The 18,607-nt window shown below is 52.1% G+C and overlaps 7 protein-coding genes across 7 annotated transcripts; 4 read left to right on the forward strand and 3 right to left on the reverse strand.

Moving 5' to 3' along the window:
• Positions 1-461: 461 nt before the first annotated feature.
• BO80DRAFT_409631 (chaperonin-containing T-complex subunit CCT6) lies at positions 462-2,670 on the reverse strand. Its single transcript, XM_025717890.1, has 7 exons — positions 2,562-2,670; positions 2,382-2,476; positions 2,307-2,328; positions 2,206-2,247; positions 2,131-2,151; positions 1,900-2,073; positions 462-1,840 (listed from the first exon to the last, which is right to left on the reverse strand). Exons 1-7 carry the CDS (start codon positions 2,601-2,603, stop codon positions 614-616), a joined length of 1,623 nt encoding a protein of 540 aa, XP_025574195.1. The 5' UTR covers positions 2,604-2,670; the 3' UTR covers positions 462-613.
• A 153-nt stretch (positions 2,671-2,823) lies between these two features.
• sik1 (snoRNP complex protein NOP56) lies at positions 2,824-4,878 on the forward strand. Its single transcript, XM_025716957.1, has 3 exons — positions 2,824-3,145; positions 3,205-4,324; positions 4,403-4,878. Exons 1-3 carry the CDS (start codon positions 2,982-2,984, stop codon positions 4,706-4,708), a joined length of 1,590 nt encoding a protein of 529 aa, XP_025574196.1. The 5' UTR covers positions 2,824-2,981; the 3' UTR covers positions 4,709-4,878.
• A 168-nt stretch (positions 4,879-5,046) lies between these two features.
• Positions 5,047-6,326, forward strand: BO80DRAFT_494563 (uncharacterized protein). Its single transcript, XM_025723884.1, has one exon. It carries the CDS (start codon positions 5,284-5,286, stop codon positions 6,094-6,096), a length of 813 nt encoding a protein of 270 aa, XP_025574197.1. The 5' UTR covers positions 5,047-5,283; the 3' UTR covers positions 6,097-6,326.
• BO80DRAFT_426248 (cytochrome oxidase biogenesis protein, Cox20 subunit) lies at positions 6,167-7,083 on the reverse strand. The gene is made up of 2 exons (XM_025719713.1): positions 6,687-7,083; positions 6,167-6,623 (listed from the first exon to the last, which is right to left on the reverse strand). The coding sequence occupies exons 1-2, from the start codon at positions 7,027-7,029 to the stop codon at positions 6,367-6,369; spliced, it is 600 nt and encodes a 199-aa protein (XP_025574198.1). The 5' UTR covers positions 7,030-7,083; the 3' UTR covers positions 6,167-6,366.
• A 204-nt stretch (positions 7,084-7,287) lies between these two features.
• BO80DRAFT_465878 (DNA polymerase epsilon catalytic subunit POL2) lies at positions 7,288-14,487 on the forward strand. Its single transcript, XM_025722753.1, has 3 exons — positions 7,288-8,096; positions 8,149-8,288; positions 8,337-14,487. The coding sequence occupies exons 1-3, from the start codon at positions 7,489-7,491 to the stop codon at positions 14,279-14,281; spliced, it is 6,693 nt and encodes a 2,230-aa protein (XP_025574199.1). The 5' UTR covers positions 7,288-7,488; the 3' UTR covers positions 14,282-14,487.
• A 183-nt stretch (positions 14,488-14,670) lies between these two features.
• Positions 14,671-16,894, forward strand: BO80DRAFT_426250 (serine/threonine-protein kinase). The gene is made up of 5 exons (XM_025719714.1): positions 14,671-14,932; positions 15,039-15,334; positions 15,427-15,517; positions 15,585-15,915; positions 15,981-16,894. Exons 2-5 carry the CDS (start codon positions 15,155-15,157, stop codon positions 16,570-16,572), a joined length of 1,194 nt encoding a protein of 397 aa, XP_025574200.1. The 5' UTR covers positions 14,671-14,932; positions 15,039-15,154; the 3' UTR covers positions 16,573-16,894.
• BO80DRAFT_118508 (AMMECR1 domain-containing protein) lies at positions 16,858-18,267 on the reverse strand. Its single transcript, XM_025713470.1, has 2 exons — positions 17,646-18,267; positions 16,858-17,563 (listed from the first exon to the last, which is right to left on the reverse strand). Exons 1-2 carry the CDS (start codon positions 18,155-18,157, stop codon positions 17,104-17,106), a joined length of 972 nt encoding a protein of 323 aa, XP_025574201.1. The 5' UTR covers positions 18,158-18,267; the 3' UTR covers positions 16,858-17,103.
• Between the last annotated feature and the right edge of the window lie 340 nt (positions 18,268-18,607).

Raw genomic sequence — 18,607 nt, forward strand, 5'->3', positions numbered from 1 at the left:
TGACCGTATAGAGCACCAGCCATGAATCAATCACCATCCGCCAGGATAATTAACTTCAATCGCAATTCGATTATATAATATAGCCAATCAATCCTGGATACCAATGTCCCATGCCAATATGACCGTTCGCCTACTAAAAGTCTCATAACTTTCAATACCACACTATCCCGTCGCCGAGCAGGAACTAGTAATCCCGAGACTTGCGGGCTTTCCTAGTCCAATTTACGCAACCCTTCCAATAAACAGAATTTCTATTGCATGCGAGGGACGCCTGAATCCTGGAGCTAGCGGTCAGACACGGCCGTTGCAACCAAATTACTCCGCATGTACTCCGTATGGGTTGGGTATATCCTGCTGCCTACTCTTTTACTTTCATAGACCTGGGTCTAGTGCTACTGCGTCACTTAGGCAGCGGTGACCCATGCGGTATCATGGTTCGATAGATTGCCACGCTATTGGTAGTGGATCAAGGTGATCGTATTGATTAGGATATGTCGGGGTAGTATTAGCATGGTTTCCGTATTGGTTGAGTACAATTTTTGACATAGAATGTTTTTTCTAAACCAGTAGTCCAGATATGAGGGCATCTGATGTTCTTTACATAACAGCCACATTACTCATCCATGCCGCCAGGTCCACCTTGCCGGCCCATTTGTCTGGCCTTCAGCAGTTCATCACAGAGCAGGAGGTTCGAGGCAATACCCGTGCTGGACGCGATGCAGTTGCGCAGCACGCGGAAGGAATCGAACACACCCTCCTGGATGGGGTCCATGGGCTCGCCGGTGGTCAGGTCCAAGCCAACGGTGTTGCCGTTCGACTGCTCGTCTTGCAAAGCCGCCAATGAGTCCTGGACATCGTGGCCCGAGTTAGCCGCAAGGGTCTTGGGAATGATCAGAAGAGCATCGGCGAAGGCCTGGACGCCCCACTTGGCCTTGCCCTTGACCGACTTGCGGAAGGCCTCGGAAGAAAGGTGAGCAGCGCAGGCCACCTGGAAACCACCGGCACCGGGGATGACACAGCCATCAACGATGGTGTTGTATACGGACCGCAGACCGTCGCGGACAGCATCCTTGACCTGTGCGATGGTGTGCTGGTTGGGTCCCTTGATGAGGATAGTGACGGACTTGGGGTCCTTGACTTCCTCAACGAAAGTGAACTTCTCTTCGCCAAGCTGGTGCTCGTAAACGAGGCCAGCCCATCCGAGAACATCGGGCGTCAGGTCCTCAACGCTGTTCTGTGCAGTACCGCCACAGATAAGCTGGAGACGCTCCATGTTCCTCCGCTTAGCTCTCCGGAGAGCCAGGATACCGTTCTTAACCAGGACATCCAAGCTCAGGGGGTCAATTCCCTTCTGGTTGATGACAACGAAGTTCTTGTTCGGGTCAGTGCCGCAAACATGCTGCTTGAGCTCCACGATCTTCTTCAGCTTGGCATCCACGAACTTGCGCTCACTCTCCACCAACTTGTCCCTCTGCTCGGCAGAAGAGTAGTAGAAACCGGAGTTGATTTCCGATTTCTCGTACTCCAGACTCACGTTCAATGTCAGGATGAACGCGTTCTCCACACGCTTGGGCATGTCAGGGTGTCTGGCACCGTGGTCGAGGGCGAGACCACGGATGAGTCTAGTGTCGGAAGACGTCCGATGTTGCATGGTCATGATCTCAATCATGTGCAGATCCGGCTTCTCGGGAGCTCTGTGGATGGCGAGAACTGCATCGACGATATCAGGGGTAAGTTTCTCGGCGAGGGCACTGTTCAACTTCGTGCTAAGGGACGTCCGGGCAACGGAAAGCAAAAGTTCGCGGTCAATGGGCCGTTCAAGCTTGAACTGATCAAGGAACTATGTACCACCACGATTTAGTATTGTAGAAATGTAGTCGTAAGCCTCAGAATACTGACCTTCAGGGCTTCATTCTTGGCGATCTCATAACCATCCGTGATGACACGAGGGTGCAAGCCCTCGGAGATGTGTCGGTTTGCCTGCTTCAGAAGCTCACCCACCAACAAGACAACGGATGTCGTTCCATCACCGGTGATATCATCCTGTGCCGTTGCAGCTCTGGCAATCATAACCTTTCGGGTGTATTAGAAAAGGGCGGTTCGGAGAGGATGAGGAAGAAGACCGCTTACAGCCGTGGGGTTTTGGATTTGCTATAACAATTAGCCTTAGTTCCTATAGTTCTTCTGGAAATAGTTCCTACTCACCATCTCACGCAGCAGAACATTGCCATCCTTGGTCAATTTGATCTGTTTGCACCTCGGTCAGAAGAATCCTAGATAGCCATCTTTGAGGGAAGATTTCATACTCCGCCTGCACCATCCACCAACCTGAGATTGGTCAGCTCTGCATCAGTCCGATATTGTCTAGAAAAGAAACATACATCTTCAGTGTCCCCGAGGGGCCAAGGTTAGACTTCAGAACATCCTGAAGACCCTCACCAGCGCTGATGTTGACCTTCAAGGCCTCCGCTCTCCGCTGCGAATTGTTAGTCTCTGCTGGACCACTGAGGGGCTAAAGGTCGGGGGGGAAAGTGGGAGGCAGAATGTAGGTGCATACATACCCTCGACTCGGCCTTGGGATTGAGTAACTGCGTTGCAGACATTTCTGCAGCACGAATGAGCGACAAGCAACAAAGCCCAACGAAAGAACCGGGAACAGGATCGGCTGGCTGGTGCTGGAGGCCCCTAAGACGATGCCCGCGCGGTCACAAACCTGGTGGTGTTTGCCGTCGAATGCGGTGAGCCGTAGTTTTGGCAAAAAGCCCACATTCGGTGTTCGCACTAGCGCCGCCGCGAAAAAAAAGAGCTCCGACGGCTCCAACTCTGCAATTCTCTACCCTCCAGGCTTTTCTTCAACTCCACGTCGGTCCCACGGCAGGTCTACGGTCGCATTTCCCCGGCAAATTGAGAAGCGGGCTCCATCGCTCGCACGTAAAGGACCGTTTTGTCTGATTTTTTAGGGCCTTTCCCTCAATTTCGCAATGGCCGACTTTCTTCTGTTCGAGAGCCCTATGGGCTACTCGCTTTTCAAGGTCGCCCACCAGGGTGACAGCGTTGGCAACCGCTTGAAGGAGGTTCAGGAAGGTGTGAACGACTTGGCTACCTTTGGTAAGATGGTCGAACTCGCCAGTTTCCTGCCTTTCGAGTATGTGGTTCAATTTTTCTCCCCATGGATTTCCCCCCCAGGTTCCTGACACTTTACAGGAACAACAAGCAGGCCCTTGGTGAAATCAACGATGTCTCGGAAGGTGTCGCTTCGGACACCCTGATCTCTTTCCTCGAATTGAACCTGCCCAAGCCCAACAAGAAGAAGAAGGTTATTCTGGGACTTTCCGACAAGGCTCTGGCCGGAAGTATCAAGTCCGCCTTCTCTTTCGTTGACTGCGAAACCGGTGACACCAGCGAGGTTGTCCAGGACATGCTCCGTGGAGTTAGACTGCACGCCACCAAGCTGCTGAAGCAGCTGCGCGAGGGTGATATGGACACCGCTCAGCTTGGTCTGGGTCACGCCTACTCCCGCGCCAAGGTCAAGTTCTCCGTCCAGCGCGATGACAACCACATCATCCAGGCCATTGCTATCCTCGACCAGCTCGACAAGGCCATCAACACCTTCTCCATGAGAGTGAGAGAATGGTACTCTTGGCACTTCCCTGAACTCTACAAGATCGTCTCCGAGAACCAACGCTACGCCCAGGTTGCCCTGTTCGTCCAGGATAAGAAGAACTTGACCGACGACAAGTTGCACGACCTTGCTGCCCTTGTGGAGGACGATGAGGGTGTCGCCCAGAGCATTATCGACGCTGCTAAGCACAGTATGGGTCAGGAGATCTCCGAGACTGACATGGAGAACGTTATCTCTTTCGCCCAACGAGTTGTCAGCCTGTCCAAGTACCGCAAGTCTCTCCACCAATACTTGATTTCCAAGATGAGCGTTGTCGCCCCCAACCTTGCTGCCCTGATTGGAGAGATCGTTGGTGCTCGTTTGATCTCGCACGCCGGAAGCTTGACCAACCTGTCCAAGTACCCCGCTTCTACGGTTCAGATCCTTGGTGCGGAGAAGGCCCTTTTCAGAGCCCTGAAGACCAAGGGTAACACCCCCAAGTACGGTCTTCTGTACCACTCTTCTTTCATTGGAAGAGCTGGCCCCAAGAACAAGGGCCGCATCTCGCGCTTCCTCGCCAACAAGTGCTCCATCGCTTCCAGAATCGACAATTTCTCCGAGGAGCCGTCGACCAAGTTCGGAGAAGCCCTTAAGCAGCAGGTTGAGGAGCGTCTGGAGTTCTACGCTACCGGCGCTGCCCCCACCAAGAATGAAGTCGCCATGGTAAGTAAATGACTAATCTTTTTAATATGCTACGGATCTCGATATTCTATTGAAACCAAAATGCTGATCGTTCTGCAGAAAAATGCCATGGATGCTGTCCTTGCCGACATTGACATTGACGGTGGCGAGAGCGACGAGGAAATGAAGGATGCCGATGCCGAGGAGTCCGAGAAGAAGGACAAGAAGGAGAAGAAGGAAAAGAAGGACAAGAAGGAGAAGAAGGAGAAGAGCGAGAAGAGCGAGAAGAAGGAGAAGAAGGAGAAGGGTGACAAGGAAGAGAAGAAGAAGAAGCGCAAGTCCGACGTCGGCGAGGGCGAGTCCGACAAGAAGAAGCGGAAGCACGATAGCGATGCTGAGCCGTCCAAAAAGAAGAAGAAGGTTTAAAAGCACCGAGTCTTGGGACAGGAGGGCGTCATTGTCGCGGCGTTGTTGGGTTTTCTTATTCTTGCCATCCACGTTCTGTTTTCTCCTTGACGACTTGATGGGCTGGGTTTTTGTAAATTATTCGATTGAGGCCTGTGTCGTGCCAAAATTTGTGTGTAGTTCTTGCTGCCAATCCGATATGGCTTTTCTTGGTTTAGAATCAGGGCCTTGACGCTACTAACTGACCATGCATGCAGCTCTGGATACTCCGGAGTCCGTTTAGATAGTGTAACGAGGGATGCACTCGACTGCTTATTCACCCGTCGGGCGAGGGCCGACGACAACCCAGACCTCCTCCCCTTCCCCTCTCCAGGGTGATCCAACCCCATTGCGCCTCCCCTTCTTTCAGTCATGATGATGATGGCCCGAGCACCAGGGCTCTCCACCGTTATCTAGTTATGATGGATTCGTTTACTGCTTCCGGTCTGGATCGTTAGAAGCTAACCGACCATTGAAGCGCCCACATCCTAGCTCCTTTGACACACCCGGTCTGTTCAATGTGATGCCCCCACATCGCATTCAATCCCAGCCCCGCGATGATGCAAACAACCTGGCCGACGATGCCCTTGGAATCGCCCAAACGCAAACGCGCATCATCCGAAGAATTGGACTACTGCAGTCCTCCTGCCTCCCCGACGTCGAGCGTTTCTCTTCCCAGCCTTCAGGAAACTAGGGTCCGGGAAGCAGAAGACTGGGGAAGATACAGCCCGCGAGCAGTAGTGGCTAGTCGCCTAGGACAATTGGCCATCCGCGGGGATCAATTCTCTACGTCTCCCATTCCGTATGGAGCAGATCCTTCTGCGCAGTCGGGGAACTGGCTTAGCGCATACGATGAACCCCAAGGCACTCACGACGTACCCGAAACGAACCCTTCGATGGAGGGCAGTCCCAGCCCAGGTGGAATAGCAGAGATTGCAGAGAGCATTCGACCTCGCGACGGTGACAAAAGATCTCCGGCGTTACCCAGCAAGAAACGGTCCACGCCAAGCCCTCGCAAGAAAAGAATCCCCTCGACTACCTCTAAGATGCGCACCGGCAGAGCATCACCCCCTCTCACGGGCAAGACAGCTGAGGACCCCCTTACCTGGCATGACTCAGAGATTACCGGTCATAATCCGACTGACCCGACTGATGATGGATACGGCATGAATGGTATCGGATTCAAGCCGACTGCAGCTATGGCTTGGGCTCGGTCACAGAGGAGACAGAAACAGGTTGCAGAATGGAAAAACCGCGAGGCAAGAGAAGCGCGCGAACGGCGACGGGAACGCCGCGATGGCGCTGATTTTGATAAGATACGGACCATCCAATCGGGCGCTATTCAGAAAAAGGTCAAATTTGACGTCTAAATGCCGCTACCAGGAAGTCTTATATGAGCCTCTTTTCTATAAAATGGGGTATTTTTGCGAAATTTTAACCTCTTGGAGTTCTTTGGTTCGGGATAATATGAAATGGGCGTTGGTCGTTCGGTTGGATGAGTGACATCGCCGACAAGGTTGGATAGGGCCGCGGCCCATAACACAAGTAGAGGAATATGTACTTGGAACCCAACCTACTATACACAGTACTATACAATGAGATCCCTCAAACTCCAGTACTCCATGCAATGCGCAAACCGCCTACCAGAACTTGTAGTTCGATAGGTTGGTCCAGCTCTTCCGCTTCCTTTCTTCCTCGGCCAAGCGTGCGGCCTCCTCAATCTTCTGTTCCTTCTCTCGTTGTCTCTTAAGCTTGAGCTCCTTCATCAATTCGACTGCCTGCTTCATGCCGTCCAATTCCTCCACCCGACGCCGCTGGCAGAACTCGTGCGCTGCGAGGGCTGTAATAGCGAAGGCACCGACCGCCCAGTTACAAGCGGTCCACACGGAGCGCAGTCCTACATTAAATTATTCCATCAGCTACCATATACTGCATCAAGGTGCCAGCTGGTGACTCCTACCTCCAACCACACCCCTCACACCACCAACACCGAACCCTGCGCCGATTCCGAGAAGTAGCGAGTCGCGCGCACAGGGTGCCTTGTGAAATGATGTGACATTTTCGAGGGACATTGACTTCATGGCTTCGGTGACGGTGATATCCTTGGTCGTTCTTCCAGACTTGGTGCCCGCTGATGGCAGCATATTCACGGGCTCTTCAGGATTTCCGAAAGCCTCCCACAGCTTCCCGACTTGCGACTTGGGAAACTCATGTTTCGGCTTCCGTTCTTGCGGGCTGACCTGTTGTTCAGGCTCCTTCACTTCCGGAGTGGGTGCAGTCGCTCCCCGCGCATCATCGGCCATGATGAGAGGTCTAATTGTGGATTCCAGATGCCTCGTCAATGCTATACCTCCAATTACGGCGAGCGTTTTCTTGACCAGGAAACAATGCGGGCGGTCGGAGAAACCTGTGCTCCGGACCTTTCCCCGGTAGAGGAAGCAGAAGAGGATAGTTTCGCCGAGCGGCCCACGATCGGCCAATGGCACGCGTAAAGTAGAAAACGCGAACGCGTCGGAATGGCGTAGGGCAAATCTGGGCTCCGCAGCCATTGCAAGTGGATCAACTACTAAATCAGTTACATTGAAGCGCTCAATCGAGTCCGCCAGCAGCATACCTCTTGGACAAAAAGAAGCTAGTCTTCGCGAAATCAGCTATGCGCAGCTCTGTCCTGTGTTAAGATATCATTGCTTTCCATGTTTTACCCAACGTCTCATCTTGCCCTGCAGTGATCTTCAGCCCCGGCCAGTGGGCGCGTCGTCGCGATGCCTTCAAGAAAACCCAGCAAGTTCGGCAACAAGTTTCGGTCCAGTGCAGCTTCTTTTAACCCCAAGCGAACAAAAACAATCGAGTTCTCGTCCCTTCGGTCCACAGAAGCAACCTCTCAAGATGAGAAATTCGAGTCGATCCGGCTGGCTAACAGCATCGATGAATCCTTGGGGTTCCCGCGCTTTGAGTCCGGCGAAAAGCGAGTGGGATGGCTTATCAACATGCACAGCACGTCCATAGAAGATCCGAATGTCCCCGGAGGACGCGCCGGCGTGGATTACTATTTCCTCGAGGATGGCGGCGGAAGTTTCAAGGCGACTGTCGAATACGACCCATACTTCTTAATTGCCGTGAAAAAGGGCCGTGAGACCGAGGTCGAGGAATGGTGCCGGAGGACGTTCGAAGGGCTTATCAAGAAGGTGTCGCGGGTTGAGAAGGAAGATCTCCAGCTGCCAAATCATTTGCTTGGGTATAAACGCAACTTTCTTCAACTCAACTTTGCAAATGTGAGCCATCTATTGGAAGTCCGCAAGACACTGCTTCCTCTCGCAGAAAAGAACAAGAAGAATGTAAATATGATGGATACGTATATGGAGATTTCCAGGTAGGTTCAAGCATCTGGGTTTCGTTGTTGAAGTTAAGGCTGACTAGGATAGCGCAAATGCTGGCTTTGACCTTTTTGATGATGAACTTGTTAACGAATCACGATCTAATGGCACTATGAACGCGAGCGATTTCATTCTCGACATTCGAGAATATGATGTTCCTTATCATGTTCGAGTCTCTATTGACAAAGGTCTGCAAACTTCGCTAGATCTGGCATCTGTTTGCTAACCTCGTCAAGACATCCGTATAGGGAAATGGTATACAGTGGAGGCAAAACACGGTGTCATCACTTTGAAATGTATAGAAGAGCGACTCACACGAGCCGACCCGGTCATTCTAGCGTTCGATATTGAGACAACCAAGCTACCGCTGAAATTTCCCGACTCCGTGATTGATCAAATCATGATGATATCCTATATGATCGATGGACAAGGATTCTTAATCACCAACCGTGAGATCGTATCCGAAGACATCAATGATTTCGAATACACGCCAAAGGCAGAGTACCATGGTCCATTCATGATTTTCAACGAACCCGACGAACGAGCTGTCTTGGAGCGGTTTTTCGAACATATCAAGGAAGCGAAACCAACTGTCATTGCGACATACAACGGTGACTTTTTCGATTGGCCTTTCGTGGAAGCCAGGGCGAGCGTTCTGGGAATCGACATGTATAGAGAGATCGGTTTCCGCAAGAATAGCGAGGATATCTACCAGAGCGACCACTGCGTCCACATGGACTGCTTCGCTTGGGTGAACCGTGATAGTTATCTGCCTCAGGGAAGTCGTGGCTTGAAAGCTGTGACTGTCGCAAAGCTTGGATACGATCCTGATGAGCTTGATCCGGAGCTGATGACTCCGTATGCGAGCGAGCGGCCCCAAACTTTGGCCGAATACTCCGTCTCCGATGCGGTCGCGACCTACTACCTGTATATGAAATACGTTCACCCCTTCATCTTCTCGCTTTGTACAATTCTCCCTCTCAATCCCGATGACACGCTGAGAAAGGGAACCGGAACTCTATGCGAGATGCTTCTAATGGTGCAAGCGTACCAAGGAAACATCGTCCTGCCGAACAAACACAAAGACCCGCCCGAGTCCTTCTACGAGGGGCACCTGCTCGAATCAGAAACTTACGTTGGAGGACACGTCGAAAGTATTGAGGCAGGTGTATTTCGAAGTGATATCCCCGTCACCTTCAACGTGGAACCTGCTGCCATAGACGAGCTTCTTCGGGATTTGGACGCGGCATTGAAATTCAGTATCGAGGTGGAAGAGAAAAAGTCATTGGATGATGTCACGAACTACGAGGAGGTCAAGAAGCAGATTGCGGACAAGTTGAAGGACCTGAAAGAGAAGCCACATCGGGATGATGTGCCTCTCATTTACCACTTGGACGTTGCCTCCATGTATCCGAACATCATGATCACCAATCGACTACAACCAGACTCAATGATCCAGGAGTCTAATTGTGCCGCTTGCGACTTCAACCGGCCTGGAAAGACATGCGATAGGCGACTACCATGGGCATGGCGAGGTGAATTTCTTCCCGCCAAGCGCGACGAATACAATATGATTCGCCAGGCAGTTGCAAATGAAAGGTTCCCTGGAAAGTACAAGAATAGCCCAATGAGATCGTTCGGTGACATGGGCATTGAAGAACAAGCCGCCATCATCAAGAAGCGGCTCCAGGATTACAGCAAGAAGATCTACCACAAGATTCACGACAGCAAGACCATGGTCCGAGAGGCCATCATCTGTCAGCGAGAGAACCCATTCTATGTGGACACTGTCCGCAGCTTTCGAGACCGAAGATACGATTTTAAGGGGAAACAGAAGGTCTGGAAGGGTAAGATCGAGTCTCTGAAATCTTCGGGGGCGTCAGCCGCGGAGATTGAAGAGGCGAAAAAGATGATTATTCTCTACGACTCCTTGCAGCTTGCCCATAAAGTCATTTTGAACAGTTTCTACGGTTATGTCATGAGAAAAGGTTCTCGGTGGTATTCGATGGAGATGGCTGGTGTGACTTGTCTGACAGGCGCTCGGATCATTCAGATGGCAAGAGAGCTGGTTGAACGCATCGGTCGCCCCCTGGAGCTCGACACTGATGGTATCTGGTGTATGCTGCCAGGTACATTCCCAGAAGATTTCTCGTTCGCTTTGAAGAACGGCAAGAAGCTCGGTATCTCATACCCTTGTGTCATGTTGAACCACCTCGTTCACGGAAGTTATACGAACCACCAGTATCAGACACTTGTCGACCCCGCCACATTCAAGTACGAGACGCACAGTGACAATTCGATCTTTTTCGAAGTCGATGGGCCCTACAGAGCGATGATCTTGCCAACCTCAAAGGAGGAAGACAAGAACCTGAAGAAACGTTATGCAGTGTTTAACCATGACGGCTCGCTGGCCGAACTGAAAGGTTTCGAGGTCAAACGTCGTGGAGAGTTGAAACTGATCAAAATTTTCCAAACACAAATCTTCCGGTTCTTCCTGGAAGGTTCGACTCTCACGGATACCTATGCTGCAGTGGCCAAGGTAGCTGACCGGTGGCTGGATGTACTTTACGAACACGGTGCAACTTTGGCCGACGAGGAACTGATTGAGCTCATTTCGGAGAACAGGAGTATGACGAAGACCCTGGAAGAATATGGAAATCAGAAATCGACATCGATCACGACTGCACGGCGTTTAGCAGAATTCCTGGGCGAGCAGATGGTAAAAGACAAGGGCTTGAACTGCAAATACATTATATCTTCAAAGCCACGGAACACGCCTGTCACTGAGCGAGCCATTCCAGTGGCGATCTTCTCAGCCGAGGAAAGCGTAAAACGATTCTTTTTGCGCAAGTGGCTGAAAGATGACCCTGGGGATATGGATCCGCGTACAGTGATTGACTGGGATTACTATCTGGAGCGGTTGGGTTCCGTTGTGCAGAAGCTCATCACCATCCCAGCTGCGTTGCAAAAGATTCGTAACCCGGTTCCCCGAGTTGCTCACCCGGACTGGCTGCAAAAGCGGATCAACACCAAGGATGACAGATTCAAGCAGACCAAGATGACAGATATGTTTACGAAGTCGGAGAAGAATCCATTGACAGATATCTCGACGAACATTCTCGACCATCGTGTTCAGCATGCCGGCGATTTGGATGAAGTGATAGCGAGCTCAACCCAGAAGCTGAAGTCATCACCCGATGGCAAGGTCTCGCAAAAGCGGAAACATCCCGAGGGCCTGTCAAAAACGTCGCTCGATCCTTTTGCCACCCTTCCCGCGAAGATGCCATCGCCGACAAGTGATTATGTTGGGTTCCTAAAGTACCAGAAGCAGAAATGGAAGATTCAGAAACAAGCCCGAATTCGTCGCCGTCAGCTCTTTGGAGAAAGGGCCAACGCAGGCGGCGACTCGCTAAGCAATCTCTTCAGGAATCAGGCCGAGTTATTGTACATCAAAACTTGGCAGATTCTGCAGCTTTCTGAGACGACAAGGCCTGGAATCGTGCGTGCGTTCGTTCTGATCGACCGAAAGATCCACGCTCTCACAGTCAAGGTTCCCCGTCAGCTTTACGTGAATCTCAAGCAGGACTCGCTTCCTGATGTTGATGTGCCAGATTGCGAGGTTGAGAAGGTCAACCATACGTTGCCCAACGGGCATCCTTCAGTCCATTTGTTCAAGTTGACATTGTCCGAAGAAACATACCTTCGCGAGGCGGAAAAGATCGATGTCCTTTTCCAACACCCTAGTGTTGAGGGCGTCTATGAAAAGAACATCCCTCTCAACGTCCGAGCAGTGCTCAGACTGGGTAGCATATGCACATTCGATGAGGAGCAACGAGGTGTCCTCGGAGAAGGGTTGGACCGCGGCTTTGACCTCTCAACTCTATGCCGTACAACCACCGAGCAGCCATATCTCCTAGACTCCTCCATGGCCTACCATTATCTCTACCATGTCGCATCTGGAGACAGGCAGATCTTTGCCCTTTTCTCGAGTACAAAGAACGAGGCACATGTTGTGATCCTAAACCGCACGAGGGATGTTCAGGGTCTCCCAAACCTCGACAAGATCTACTCTGAACTTCTCGCGCGTAGGATGCAGAACCTGGAAGGGGATCAGCTGCAGGCTGCCTTTGAATACCAGGAGAAGATTCATTTCAAGACCACACAAGTAACTACCAGGAGAAAAGCTCACCTGGAAGTTGGAGACTTGGTTAAGAAGTTCAAATCCGAGGAGACCCAACCAGCCATTATGGTCATCCAATCGCAGCAAAGGAAGCGTCTATGTCACGATATTCCGATCTTGCGAGAATACCCTATTCTCCCAGTCAAACCCGAAGTGTCAGATATGGACCTCCCACCTTTGGGTTGGCAATCTTTCGTTGCCAGGCGATTGGTCACTCACTACCTGTATCTCTCTGCTTGGGTTCAGCACTTGACCTTGCTCGCCAGATATGGTGATGTTCCCCTTTGCAACTTGGAGAACGATGACCCCCGCTTCCTCATTGATATTTCGTACGCCAGACGGCTTCAACAGAACAACGTGGTCCTCTGGTGGTCCTCGAACCCTCGGCCCGACCATGCAGGATACGAGAAGGATGATATCTCGGGACCTCTCGAAAAGGTTGCTATGCCATCGGTGAACGTCCCCAGCGCGTATACCACGGTATGCATCGAGCTGGAAGTCCGCAATCTGGCCATCAACACCATCCTGACCTCGTCCATTATCAACGAGATGGAGGGTGCAGATACTCTTCTGGCTTCTTCCGGACAATCCGCAGACGCAAACGGAGGGGTCTTGTATTCCGAAAAGGCGTTCGCTTCGGCCGGTGCCGTTGTGTTGCGTGAAATGGTCAAGCATTGGTGGACGGAGGCTTGCGAAGGAAACAGCATGGCCGATATCATGGTGCAGCATCTGATTCGATGGGTCGAGAGCCCAGTCTCGTGTCTCTACGATCGTTCCTTGCATCACTATGTACGGATGCTGTCAAGGAAATCCTTCCAGCGGCTAATGGCCGAGTTCAGGCGTGTTGGGTCAAATGTCATCTTTGCCAGCTCCACGCGTCTGCTGCTTCAGACCTCCAAAACGGAAGTGGGCAATGCCTATGCCTACAGCCAGTACGTGCTCAAGTCCATCCGAGCCAATCCGTCGTTCCATTTCATCGACCTTGAGATCAAGGAATATTGGGACTACCTCCTTTGGTACGATGAGTACAACTACGGTGGCAAGGGTTGCCAAGAAGTCACCGAGTCGGATGAACAGGAATTGGAAACCGTCATGCATTGGCAGCTCAATCGATTTTTGCCCACGCCCATGCAGACTATTTTCCACGACTGGGTTGTGGAGTATATCGAACTGATGCACGGTCTCAAGCGGCCGGATACAAACGATTCCTCTACACCTCGAATGACGCAGATTCCTATTGGACGTCCTAATGACGAGGACAGCGAGGAGGTCTCGGCTATCCTCGCCGAGAAATTCTCGAAACCGCTGAAGAAACAACTCACGGGTCTCATCCGCCGGCAGCGTGACGAACTTTTACACCCAGAGCTCGCATCCGATTACGCCTTCCCCGTGCTCCCCGGTGTGCTGTCGGACCCCAATGAAGAGAAGCGCAACCCTGTGTTAGAGCTGGTGAAATTGCTTATGCAGGTTCTCAGTCTGTCAAAGACCACTACGATGGAAACGCGGTTGCTGCGTCGTGAATTGCTAGCACTGTTCGAGGTGAGAGAATTTAGCAAAGAAGGGCGCTTCGAAAACCCGGGCACCAGCCTGAAACTTCCGGAGCTCACCTGCGGCGCTTGCTGCTTGATCCGGGACCTGGACTTGTGTCGAGACGAGGATGTTCTCCCCGAACCCGGTGTGGACGCGGGCAAAGCCTCAACCAAGCCATGGCGCTGTCCCTTCTGCCAGACCGAGTATGACCGGTTGGCGCAGGAAGAGATGCTGATCGGTCAGGTGCAAGGGTACATTGTCGGATGGCAAACCCAGGACCTGAAGTGCTCGAAATGCGGCAACCTCAAGATCAGTGACTTTATGGAGCATTGCTCTTGTAGTGGAGTGTGGGTGGAAACGATGGATCGGAAGGAGATTGAGAAGCGGCTGCACATCCTGAACAGCGTGGCCAAATTCCACGGACTCAAGTTGTTGGAGAGCGTTGTGGGGGAGGTTCTGGAGCAGATGTAACCCTGTTTGACCTTGCATTGCTTGTTGTTTGAGCGTTGTTGGAGGCTATACCCGCGGGAACTATACATTTCTTCGGTTCGAGATATACATCGTCGGGGACCACATTGATCGGCGTTGCGGAGGGAATGATTATTGATTGACCATACGGAGCAGATAGATAGATAACATATCACTGCTCGTCATTAATCCAATACATGGCATGACGCATGCATAATGAGTTGACTCGTGCAGCATGATCACCATTGTGTAGGGAAACTATTGAAGCGCGAAAAAGAAAGGGTGCAGACAGAAGAAAGACTAGCGAAAGATAAGCGCCTCCCTCTGTGTAGGAAGCCTGTGATCCATGGATCGAGGCCTTGGCACGTGGGTGGCAGTCGCACCGCAATCTGTCAGCCAACAAACGATCTATCACTTCTGCCGATCCATCCCTCCAGCGACTTCCACCTTCAGAGAGCAGCGCAGGGACAAATTTCCCATTCTGTTCGGCATCCTACGGTTATAGCATTCATCGCTGCTGGTCCGGTCCCCTCCAGGCAGCGTCCCTCCGGCGAGTCCACCGCAAACCCCGCAGTCGGACTCCACCACATCGTCCGATTGCGACAGGACGACGGTCCCCATCCTGTCTATCACCCTTGCTCGTTTTAAATACTGGTGAGTCCGCAAGCTTTCTGCATGCGCTCAAGTGATTTCTGATTGGGCCCGGCGTGATTAAGATCCGCCATCTTCTTTATCCATCTGCTGACCGCGGGGCCGCCAGACGCAGGCTTTCACCAAACCACCCCTGTCCGTCCATACGAGCATCAACCGTCACTCCCTTACTCCTTTTCTACCTCCTCTCTCCGCCCTATTATCTACTTCTCTGATCATTGCAAAATGGCGTCACAACCGCAAGCAGGCCAGCGACCCAAGGTCCAGCCCTGCCGATACAAGACCGGAAAGACCCTAGGAGCCGGCTCCTACTCGGTCGTCAAGGAATGCGTGCACATCGACACAGGCCGGTACTATGCAGCGAAGGTGATCAACAAGCGCCTGATGGCAGGGCGTGAGCACATGGTATATCTCCACCCAAGCCAATCAGCCCGGTTGGCGATCATCCAGACATAACGCAGGAGGGCTAATGATAAGGAATGTTGGTATATTGATAGGTCCGGAATGAGATCGCGGTGCTGAAAAAGGTGTCTATGGGTCACCAAAACATCTTGACCCTGGTCGATTACTTTGAAACAATGAACAACTGTACGTGCCCCTTGCTACGGACATGAGCAGACTTGCGAAACAGGACCAACCATCTGCATTTTGACAGTGTATCTGGTCACCGACCTTGCGCTTGGTGGTGAGCTTTTCGATCGAATTTGCCGTAAAGGCAGCTACTACGAATCCGACGCTGCGGACCTCATCCGTGCGATTCTGTCTGCCGTGGCGTACTTGCACGACCATGGAATCGTGCATCGGGATTTGAAGCCGGAGAACCTTCTATTCCGCACTCCAGAGGACAATGCGGATCTTCTGATTGCGGACTTTGGTTTGTCCAGAATCATGGATGAGGAGCAGTTCCACGTCCTTACCACGACGTGCGGCACGCCAGGATACATGGCCCCCGAGATCTTTAAGAAGAGCGGTCACGGAAAACCAGTGTACGTTGCTTTTTCATCTTATTTTTTTGGTGCAAATCTGAGACTTATACCTAACTATTCTGCAGAGACATCTGGGCCATCGGTGTTATCACCTACTTCTTGCTATGCGGTTACACCCCCTTCGACCGCGAGTCTAACCTGGAAGAGATGCAGGCCATCCTTGCAGCAGACTACTCCTTTACCCCTATTGAGTACTGGCGCGGCGTTTCCCCCGACGCACGGGACTTTATCAAGCGGTGCCTAACCATCGACCCTAACGCTCGCATGACGGCCCACGAGGCCCTTCAACACGCCTGGGTCAACCCGCCCTACGACACTTCCGCCGACAAACTCGGCTCCGGCGCAGATCTCCTCCCCACTGTCAAGAAGAACTTCAACGCTCGTCGCACCCTCCACAAGGCCATCGACACTGTGCGCGCCATCAACAAGCTTCGCGAAGGTGGCGGCCTGATGATGGACGGGATGATGAGCGTCGACCCGAAGCCGGAACGAGTCAACGGCAACGACGTCATCGAAGAACGTCGCGACCACGACGGACACATGGAGATCGACGGCCGTTCCAACGCCCGTGGTCAGACGGAAGAGCAGATTCGCGCTCAAGAGCGGAAAGTCCAGGAAATGGTCGCTGGGTTGTGGAGTCGGACCGTGAGGAAATAAGATCATTATCAATGCCACTATCTGTTTCTTTCAGTGGACTTGATACCTTCTTCTCCTTCCCTCGGCTGTCACTCGCTTCTTAGTCTATATTTTCTCTCGCTTCCCTCACTTACCCTTGATGGGGATGACATTCTGGTTCTCTTGGAAAAATTTCGGTCTTGGTTCGTTACAGCATTCTTCCGTCATATTATACTCTACTTTACTTAGTTACTTAACATGGGAATCGATATTGGGTCCAATTCTATCATAAAAATCAGTGTTCTACAGATTATGTTCAGTATGTATTATTTTGGGAGGTAAGATGAATTCCAGAGGTGGTATGTAGGCCGGATGGCTAGATAATGTTCATTAGAGGAGTGATGAGACCTACATAGATCATGTATGTTAAATCGATATATGTAGTAGATGTGTCCCGTGTATGTAATAGCCAACCGAGAAGAAAAGAAAAAAGAGAAGCAAACGCCATCATCCATCTCATTGACGCCATCATATCATGAAGTAGCTCGTTCAATTAGTTTCGTCGATGGCGAATCAACTCAGGAGCTGTTCGCTCCCGTCATCCAACGAGAGAACCCACTGGCGCCATGCTTGCCAGTCCTCGTAACTGCTGCTGGCTTTGAGGCCCTGGTATTTGACAGCCCGAAAGTCGGAGACTTGCTCCCATGGCTTGGTGGTAGACTGGCTGGTACTGTTGCTGCCTCGCAGGAACCGTCTCGCCATGCTCTCGCTCGGCCCGTCCCAGCCTGCTTTGTGCATCAGGCTAATGACGGTCTCTTCTTTGGTCCAGCCCTGCTCTACGGCGACGTCGGGGAGATAGGTGGCTCCGTAACGTCTCCCGCGGTGGATGAAGGAGATGCGGAGACCATGCACTCCGAGGATCCAGTCCATGGCGTTGGTACATGGCTCGAAGGACCCGAGGAGGGTCAATGAGCATGAGAGAGAGGGGAGAAGAGACTCGGGGATCGGGGAGAACCGAGTATCATCAAATGCGCTGTGGGCGGTTAGCACGCGCGAGCCTTACCAAGGTGTATGTATGGAAGGCCCGTTCTTGTGAAAAGTGAGGGGATACGTACGATGTGAGAGCGTAGGACTTTAGGCCCTCAGCCAGTTCTTGCGCCTCAAAGGTGCCAATGCATCCGCGGAGTGATTTGTGGCCGTGCTTCGAGACCGTGTTCCATGTAACGAACAGGGGGTATTTCTCTTCTCTCGGCTTGCGGCTTGCCGTGTCAGACTGTGCTGACAGGGAGCTGGGTGTTGTGACCGTGGTGGAGCTCGATAGGATCGACTGCGATGAGTTGGCGGAGGTGATAGAGGGTGTTGTAGACGAGCTTGAGCCAGACTGGAGTCGGCTGACCCCGGGGACTTTGATTTTCTGAGAGCGACTGTTGTTCCCAGCGGGTCCTCCGGTTATTTCGTCGTCTTCTACAAATTGAGGATCGCCCTCCTCGTCCAACGCGGCGAGCTTTTTATACTGTTCATGGCGTTCCCAAAGCTCTTCGGCAGACGCAAGGCTGATGGGTTCACTGCGCTTATAAGAGGCAGCCAGGGTCTCGAAACAGTAGTAGCATTGAGCTGGAGTGGCCATCTCGATTAATATGTGTACGATGACTCGGAGAGGATCAGGTTGCCAAATCTCTAGGAAGTTGGGTGTCAAGGCAGCGATGGTGAGGTATTAGACTGTGCAAAGGCGTGTCTGCTTGTGCCAGCCAGGTGATTCGGTCACCAGGCAACAACACGGCTGCTGCTGGGCTAGAAGGCTACTTGCAGCAGGTCCAGGGTGAAATTGAGCAGAGTTGGACCAGGGAATGACCAAAGAAGCCCGCAGCATACAGTCCAGAGCCTGGCAGTCCGCGGAAGGCAGGAGAGGGGCAACGAGGGGAAGAAGAGGGGAGAAGAAGCCCCGAGGGGGGCCAGGCGGCGATAAAGGCCGGCCACGTGATGCGCCTGCAAATCCCGTATCGGGATTATCGCGGAGATTCATTAGACTTCATGATGAACCAACAATCAGTGACTGGTGCCTCAGCCCCCTCCCGCA

Source organism: Aspergillus ibericus, assembly GCF_003184845.1.
Source record: "Aspergillus ibericus CBS 121593 unplaced genomic scaffold BO80scaffold_26, whole genome shotgun sequence".
NCBI lineage: Eukaryota > Fungi > Ascomycota > Eurotiomycetes > Eurotiales > Aspergillaceae > Aspergillus > Aspergillus ibericus.

What these genes read in the sequence shown, in the direction of transcription:
- BO80DRAFT_426250 (XM_025719714.1), top strand. Translation starts at nt 15,155, where the DNA reads ATGGCGTCACAACCGCAAGCAGGCCAGCGACCCAAGGTCCAGCCCTGC. An exon ending in TGGCAGGGCGTGAGCACATG is followed by an intron (nt 15,335 to 15,426) that starts GTATATCTCCAC and finishes GTATATTGATAG; the next exon opens with GTCCGGAATGAGATCGCGGT. An exon ending in AGCGGTCACGGAAAACCAGT is followed by an intron (nt 15,916 to 15,980) that starts GTACGTTGCTTT and finishes ACTATTCTGCAG; the next exon opens with AGACATCTGGGCCATCGGTG.
- BO80DRAFT_118508 (XM_025713470.1), bottom strand. Translation starts at nt 18,157, where the DNA reads ATGGCCACTCCAGCTCAATGCTACTACTGTTTCGAGACCCTGGCTGCC. An exon ending in AAGTCCTACGCTCTCACATC is followed by an intron (nt 17,564 to 17,645) that starts GTACGTATCCCC and finishes AACCGCCCACAG; the next exon opens with CGCATTTGATGATACTCGGT.
- BO80DRAFT_426248 (XM_025719713.1), bottom strand. Translation starts at nt 7,029, where the DNA reads ATGGCCGATGATGCGCGGGGAGCGACTGCACCCACTCCGGAAGTGAAG. An exon ending in TGTGAGGGGTGTGGTTGGAG is followed by an intron (nt 6,624 to 6,686) that starts GTAGGAGTCACC and finishes AATTTAATGTAG; the next exon opens with GACTGCGCTCCGTGTGGACC.
- sik1 (XM_025716957.1), top strand. Translation starts at nt 2,982, where the DNA reads ATGGCCGACTTTCTTCTGTTCGAGAGCCCTATGGGCTACTCGCTTTTC. An exon ending in GCCAGTTTCCTGCCTTTCGA is followed by an intron (nt 3,146 to 3,204) that starts GTATGTGGTTCA and finishes GACACTTTACAG; the next exon opens with GAACAACAAGCAGGCCCTTG. An exon ending in CCAAGAATGAAGTCGCCATG is followed by an intron (nt 4,325 to 4,402) that starts GTAAGTAAATGA and finishes ATCGTTCTGCAG; the next exon opens with AAAAATGCCATGGATGCTGT.
- BO80DRAFT_494563 (XM_025723884.1), top strand. Translation starts at nt 5,284, where the DNA reads ATGATGCAAACAACCTGGCCGACGATGCCCTTGGAATCGCCCAAACGC.
- BO80DRAFT_465878 (XM_025722753.1), top strand. Translation starts at nt 7,489, where the DNA reads ATGCCTTCAAGAAAACCCAGCAAGTTCGGCAACAAGTTTCGGTCCAGT. An exon ending in ACGTATATGGAGATTTCCAG is followed by an intron (nt 8,097 to 8,148) that starts GTAGGTTCAAGC and finishes TGACTAGGATAG; the next exon opens with CGCAAATGCTGGCTTTGACC. An exon ending in TCGAGTCTCTATTGACAAAG is followed by an intron (nt 8,289 to 8,336) that starts GTCTGCAAACTT and finishes AACCTCGTCAAG; the next exon opens with ACATCCGTATAGGGAAATGG.
- BO80DRAFT_409631 (XM_025717890.1), bottom strand. Translation starts at nt 2,603, where the DNA reads ATGTCTGCAACGCAGTTACTCAATCCCAAGGCCGAGTCGAGG. An exon ending in CCCTCGGGGACACTGAAGAT is followed by an intron (nt 2,329 to 2,381) that starts GTATGTTTCTTT and finishes GACCAATCTCAG; the next exon opens with GTTGGTGGATGGTGCAGGCG. An exon ending in CCAAGAATGAAGCCCTGAAG is followed by an intron (nt 1,841 to 1,899) that starts GTCAGTATTCTG and finishes GGTGGTACATAG; the next exon opens with TTCCTTGATCAGTTCAAGCT.